Source organism: Galendromus occidentalis, unplaced genomic scaffold (assembly GCF_000255335.2).
Source record: "Galendromus occidentalis unplaced genomic scaffold, Mocc_1.1 scf7180000076870, whole genome shotgun sequence".
Taxonomy (NCBI): Eukaryota; Metazoa; Arthropoda; class Arachnida; order Mesostigmata; family Phytoseiidae; genus Galendromus; species Galendromus occidentalis.
This window is the reverse complement of record NW_003804859.1, coordinates 880,475-887,430: the sequence shown is the minus strand read 5'-3', so window position 1 is coordinate 887,430 and position 6,956 is coordinate 880,475. Positions and strand designations below refer to the sequence as shown.

The 6,956-nt window shown below is 49.8% G+C and overlaps 1 protein-coding gene across 1 annotated transcript; it reads right to left on the bottom strand.

Moving 5' to 3' along the window:
• Positions 1–3,961: 3,961 nt before the first annotated feature.
• LOC100904402 (Shaker cognate w) lies at positions 3,962–6,674 on the bottom strand. Its single transcript, XM_018638298.1, has 4 exons — positions 5,288–6,674; positions 5,002–5,055; positions 4,234–4,362; positions 3,962–4,080 (listed from the first exon to the last, which is right to left on the bottom strand). The coding sequence occupies exons 1-4, from the start codon at positions 6,666–6,668 to the stop codon at positions 3,962–3,964; spliced, it is 1,683 nt and encodes a 560-aa protein (XP_018493814.1). The 5' UTR covers positions 6,669–6,674.
• Between the last annotated feature and the right edge of the window lie 282 nt (positions 6,675–6,956).

Here is a 6,956-nt window from a genome sequence, read left to right as displayed (position 1 = left end):
TTTTGAATGATCCGGGAAATGATTTGAATTCGAGTCAGCACCGTGGCTCGCCATGCGGTTCTCGGGAATTCCATGGATTTCCGCCTTCGATCCATCGCAGGACTCCAAGGATACATTCGATGGAGCCGAGGAGAATCATGGGATCCACGCGAGGCCGTAGATGCAGATCAGAGAACTCGACTGCCGTTAGGGCAAGCTGTCATGCGCATTAGCAGGGAACCGATGTCTTCAGTTATTGAAGTGAATCATGTCTTGCCTCTCGAGCCGGGATTCGTATTGGCTGTGGCGTCACTCGACGATTTTTGATAGTTTTGATCCTGAGAGCAAAGATAACGTTGCATTCTTCTTCGAGACTCGCGCTCGGGTCAGCTTGACAGGAACGTGTTTCGAATTCCAGGACGGGGCAGAACGGCACCGACATGGGCACGCAAGTCATCGGAGCTGCACCTCAAACACCCCGATTCGATACATTGGACAGAAGTCCCCTCGGATTGAAAACAATCGACATGTTCAAGACCATGAGATAATAATTTATTTATCGATTCAAATTCGATTATTACATTAGGTTTATCCAGTCTCATAATTTTCATTATTTATCCTCTTCTGCCTGTCCGTCTCTCGCGAGTGTATCCACAAAGTTTACGTTTCAAGTTCGAAATCTTTCTCTCTCCACTCAATCAGTCCTGTCATTAGCAAGTGATCATCACCCTCGTTTGAACATCTGTTTCATCTCTCTGTCTCCATGCGGTGTGTGGTTGTAGTTTTTTGATGATATAACCATTATATACAGGAAATGGGGGAGGTTGGACCTCCGAGCTCTGCAGAAGCAAAAGGTGTAGGAAAGAAGAACAAAATATCTCTCATTTCTCGTATTGTCGCTCGTCAGATAGACACTCAAACAGAGCTTCACCTACTTATAGATGCCCCTTAACGGTAACAGGGACGTAATTGAGTCGGATAACGAACTTTCTAGAGATTTCTCTCGCTCAGCCGTTCTGCACGCACGACTGATTTTTCGCTAGGTAGAAGTGAAAATAGTAGCGGTGATACTCTATAGATAAAGAATTCTAGCCTGGAAAATGTTTGCTGCCGTCTTGTAGCTGAATCGCCATGATGTCGATGCTGCACACGAACGCAAGGTTACTTTCACATTCCTCACTGCATCTCCCAGTCTTGCGCACGCCCGCTTCTTTAGCCTTTCAACATTCAACAATGATTATTGAACAAGAATCATGCAATTACAAACCGATGAGAAGAATATAGACCGATCGCCCACGGCCGAGAAACAGCTGCGTGACTCCACACGCCAAGGTACCGTCATCTCAAAACTCGCACATAGCGCCTCCTCTCTTTGGAAGTGTCCGTAGCTGAACCTTAGATCAATGATGATCGAACCCGATTCGGGCATTTGGAGCGAGTTCCGAGACGAACAGCGTCTATTCGGAAGGAAGAATGAGAACCAGGATTCGATCTTGAGTAGATCAGAAATAATGTTGAAGATGACCGAGGGGGTGAAGGCGGAAAAATGCGTTTGGCTAGAATTTGGGATCCCCGTCGAAGCTCTCATTTCGAGAGACCGAGGCGACTTCTCCAGGAGTAAGATCAATCTACGTACATATGCGTGTCGTGCTGGGTTCCGTGCGAGATTGAGAGGATTTTTGGAGACGGATCGAGCGTCGCACCCCCGTATCACCTACTCACGCAGCAATCGTATTGCTTTGTATTCTCAATAATAGTTGCCTTTAAACAGTAGGTAGATTCGTTAAGAAATGGCCATGTTGCTCCTAACTTCCTCGCCATCGTTTTGATCCCTCCTCTCTAAAGGTTTCTTCCTATGACTCGATTTTGTCGATTGGTCCCACGTAGGGTAGCTTCAGTATCCGTAGGGTTTTCTCCCGGAAATCCGTGGTCGACCCTACGTTCGTTCTCTCGTCATCGTCATCGCTCGCTCCTGACGTCGCCATCGTCTTTTTCACCTACTCAGTGAGCCTTCCGTACCGACAGAAAAAAACGCAAGACGGCGCATGATATGTTGCTCGCAGCGACTTCTCTGGGAGATCAGATGCTGGAATCTTTGCTTCGCTTTGTTCCTCTGAATTTGTTCTGCTCACGCTGTCCTTTCGCACGCTCGCTCGCACAATGAACTTTAGAAAAAAAACCTTCCTTCACCTTATGTACAGGGGTTTCCTAGAAGCCGATGCGCTCTCCGAATTCCCTAGAAGCGATCGACTCGCGCCTTTCGGGGATTCCGGAGACGGTCGCAGCTCCGACTAGGGTCAATTCGAAGACAACCTAAACAATGAAAATCAGAGTGAGTGGTATCTCTTGAAAAATTCTCCAGACAATTTGTCACCCAGATAGCGAATCCGGAGCAGAAGAATCATTAGATTTCGAGAAAGCATCGCACGGAATCGCATTCGCATTGAATCGTACGATTAAACGATCTGCCATTCATAAGAGAAGGGACTCTAGCGAAAAAATCATTCCTGTTCGTGGTCATGCATCACGGAGGTACTCCCGTTCAATGCGGGAGCCGACCGATATTCGACTCGATTTTGAAAAAATTCGAATCGAGGCTATATGGGCGCGATGTTGGCCAGCGATGCAGCGTGGCAGGCTGTGACCGGTCGTGACGAAACTTTTCGACTCGGTGGCCGTCGATCACGGCGATAATTTTTCCTAATTTATTTGTATTTCCCCCTTTTCCTCGTCAACACGGCTCTATCTATTACTTGTCGTAAGTATGACTAAAACGTCAAAGCTAGGCAAAATACTTCATTTCCACCACTCCATGCTCTGTTTGTAGCTCCTGCACTCAAGGCGTGGCTTGTGCCTTCGATTACCCCCCCTGCCGGGAAGTAATTCTATCAGCTTATCTGAGAAACTTTTTCTCAAACTCCTCATCGGTCATCAGCTTTCGCGTTCGGTATCTCCTTTCTCGTCTCCTCGAGAGGGAGAATCACGTCAGTCGTCTCTAAGATTTGTGGAGATGCTCCGAGTCTCAGACCCAGAGTACCGTATTCAGCCAAAATTTCTCGAGATCTGACGTTGTCTCCCAAGAAGACGTTGTGATGCGAGTCTGTGTTTCTCATGAAGATCATCGAATCCTGCTGAAAATCCCCCCTCTGGTTGAGCTCTGTCATTGGACGCCATCATCATATCGTTAAACGTCTGATTCTCGCCCTTTATCTCATCGGGTAAACTCGGAGCAGTTGTTCTGTTCCGACTCTGGTCAGAGTTCTCTCTGGAAAATTCTTCACTTTTGGACCTTGATACATTATATCAGCCTCACGAGTCGACATTCGCTCCTAGTTTGGAGAGTTTCGCTAAATACTGGCTTGAGGCGGTGGGACGCAACCGTCGTCGTTTTAAGTTAATTCCCATCAATTACGCATTCACACGAAACGCAGTCGCATGGCTCTCACACAATTCGGTATCACCAGGCCGACTATCATGTACAAAACGGCTTACAACGCGAAATTGCCACCTCTCGAAGCGGCAATCAACTGCGATCATGGCGAACCGCTGTTTGAAGTAAAATGTTGCAATATGAACACATGAGAACGCTCCCGCTGAACTCCATCGGGAACACTTGACGTTTTTGGAGCCATATCGCTGTCTGATGGGGGAAGATCTCCTCGATTCGAGTTCCGGAAATTCGGTGCTCTGATTCCCTCTCCGTTGATTTCCATGTGGTGTCCCTGGTGTTCCGTCTATCGCCGCGGGAAGCTCTTTTTTCTTGATGAGGATTGTTCGATTTGAAGCTAAAAATGCACCAAGGAGCCGCCGACGATGGGGTTCGTCTGCTTCCTCTCAAAACATCGCTGTACATACTGGCGAAATGAAAGTTGATTTTCTCCAGGGTTCCCCCTCGGCTCCGAACAGGAGTAATAGCAGCCATGAAAAGGAGCAGCAACAGCGGCAGCAGTAAAAGCGGTACAGAAGAGGACGGAACCTTCGTTTAGGCCGCTAACTGAAGTGGGAACAAATCGGGAGAGCCTTTTGACGTGCTGGGTCCCGGCGTAGTGGGACTCGTCGTCGGTGGAGCGATGGTACCTGATGCGGCGGCGCTCGTCGATGCTGAAAATTGTCAAACGTTGTCAGCAAACCTCGAGCAGGCCCCTCCGTTTGGATATCATTCTGATTTCGTGTTCCGACGACAAGAGCGAGAGGGAAAAACTCCATCGGCTTGTCGGCTGCCCCGTCTGATGGATTGTTTGGAAATGGACTCACGTTGCGGACCCGCACTGGTGACGCAGCTCGAGCCGGGTTTTTGGTCGCTGGGCCGTCGAGGTTTAGGATTCAAACCCTCTGCGTGGTTAATCGAAAGCATGGGTATATATTCCTCTTGCAGAACAGGAGCTGGAATGAAGAGCGATGTCGGTCAGTCGCGCTGTCGCTTCCTCTGTCTGACGGTCAGAAGCGAGGAGCAAAAACGGGCAAGAAGCGAAGATGAGAATTTTCGCGCGCGATCTCCGGACCAAAGATCGGTTTCGATGCCATAGACGTAGACGAACGACAATCGAAACCGTACAGGGAGTTTTCGTTCGTCTTCGGCTGAACAACTCCGGACCTTCACGTTACGCAGTCTCCTTCCTCGGAACCAAGCATAAATATCTCAGTCCCGGAGTTTTCCATCCTAGATGAAAGAAATTGCCCCGAGGCGATGACTGAAGTGACTTTGGAGTCCGGAACGGGAGCGGGAGCGAGTCCTGCTGCCTTCTGAGGCTCGGAAGCTCTTCTCGAGTAAGGAAACTCGATGTCGAAATCCAGGAATAATTCGAACGGAATCGATTCGGGAGTAATTCTGGACAATCAAGACTTCGTCTCTGTCGACGTTGCGGAATTCTCGAGCAGACCGCACCGGATGGGCCCGGTATCGGATTGCCAAGGGATGGCGGTCTTAGTACGTGATTACGTTTGAAAGATTTTCACCTTCGAGTTTGTATTGGTGCAGTTTTTCATTTCGAAGATTTACGAATCAGAGTCTTAGCAACTCACCCCGAGGCTTCAGAGGCGGTCGAGGAGGCTGAGTCTCTTCTGTACCTTGTTGTCCTGGAACGAAAAAGAAACTCATGACGGCGACAGGGATTCGATTTTATTTTACTTTCGAAACGACACCGGACCGACTGAGATAAATCCAACGCTATTTATCGGAAGCGATAGTATCGTTGGATCGTATCAGTCCGCCGCTGGTCAGACACCCCGCTGATGCGAGGGAATTTCCAAAATCAATTTGGAGAATTGAAGGGTGTAGGTGGAAGGATCGGGAGCGATAGTGACTTACCAAACTTGTTGCCTATCGAGGCTCCTTTGACGTCATGAGTCCCGCCCCTGCGATTAGGCCCTCGGGGTACTTCGACGGGCAGCACGCGACGCCGCTTTTTAGGCAGTTTCGCCCTCGCTTGCGTATGGGAGTAGAACATAGCGAAATTGGACACTATAACAGGTACTGGAAGCGCAATCGTCAACACTCCAGCCAAGGCACAGAGTGCGCCCACGAACATACCGGCGTATGTTTTCGGGGCCATGTCGCCATAGCCCACCGTGGTCATCGTCACTAGAGCCCACCACAGGCCCAGTGGGATGCTATTGAAATCATTGTTGGGATTCGTTTGAATTCTCTCCGCGTAGTAGACAAGTGAGGCAAATATCACAATACCCAGCACAAGGAAGAATACCAGAAGTATGAGCTCTCCGGCACTCGCTTTGAACGTCTGGATGAGGATTTTCAGACCGGCGGAATGCCGCGTCAATTTGAACAGTCGCATTATACGGATTATAGAGAAAAACTCGAGAATATCGGCGTTCTCGAGATGTGAGGCGAACCGCTGCAGAGCCAGATCTATGTAGAACGATAGCGTGGCCGTGAAATCGATGATGTTGACGGCACCGCGCACGAAAACTAGCTTCGACGGCGAAGCTATGAAACGTGAGAGAATCTCTATCGTAAACCACGCATTGCAAACTACCTCTATGTAGAAGAACGCTTCGTGGGGATTCGTTTGTTGCTTATCGAGAGTCCAGGCCGTCTCTTTGTTCGACGTCCGCACCGTGATATTCTTGATGACGGGAACTCTCATGTTGGGGTGCGTTTTCAGACAGAAAGATAGAATCGAGATGCAGATGAAAAACACAGACATAACTCCGATCACCTTCGCCCCCGTCGACGAGTACGGCTCGTCGAACAGGGACCACATTTTCGGTTTGGTTTTCTGCCACCACGTAATACGTCCGGCGTAGTAGTCCTCTTCGAAGCCGAATTTTCGAGCAATTTCCTCGTCGCTCGGTTTGTCTGTATCGAGGTCTAGTCTATCGAGTACGGCCAATGTTTCTTGGGCGTCTCTGTGCTGGGTGTACGTCATCCAACAGCAGGGCTCGACCTGATTGGCGTCGAGCCCCCAGAACTCGAGTTCCTCTTCGAACAGCGGCCCGCACACATCGGTCGGATAGTGCAGCTTGCCCGTTCGGTAGTAATTTAGAATTTGAGCGAATACGCCTGGATGTCGATCGAAGAAGTACTCGTTCAGTATGGGATCGTAGTTGGCGAGCGCTTCCGTCAGCCTCGAGAGACGTGTGGCCGGGATTTTCTTCAAGGTGGCCTTGTACGTCTCGTGGCGTATTCCTCCTACGTTGAGCACGACGCGATTTTCAGCGTCGAGATTCATGGTGGCGTGCCACGGCGGCACCCAGAAGACGTAGGTGCACTTAGCTTCTTATCCAGCTGGCGACGACTCGAGGGGGCGATCATCACGGCTTCGCCCCCAGTCGCGTGCTCCAGCTTTTTGTTTCGACCGATTCGTTTCCTTCGCTTGCATTCATCGCGCCCCTCAGCCCGGTGGGGCCGGCCGCCCGATTCGCTCGTCTTGACTGAAATTGAACATTTTCCCCGTTAGTGCTGCTTCCCGTAGAATGCTCCGCATCTCCGTTGGAAGACGTCACATCGCAGCAGACGA

Excerpts from the sequence above, each read along its gene's own strand:
- LOC100904402 (XM_018638298.1), bottom strand. The coding sequence starts at position 6,668 with ATGAATCTCGACGCTGAAAATCGCGTCGTGCTCAACGTAGGAGGAATA. Across the intron at positions 5,056-5,287 it reads CTCGATAGGCAACAAGTTTG|GACAACAAGGTACAGAAGAG; the intron begins GTAAGTCACTAT and ends TTTTCGTTCCAG. Across the intron at positions 4,081-4,233 it reads CACCAGTGCGGGTCCGCAAC|CATCGACGAGCGCCGCCGCA; the intron begins GTGAGTCCATTT and ends GACAATTTTCAG.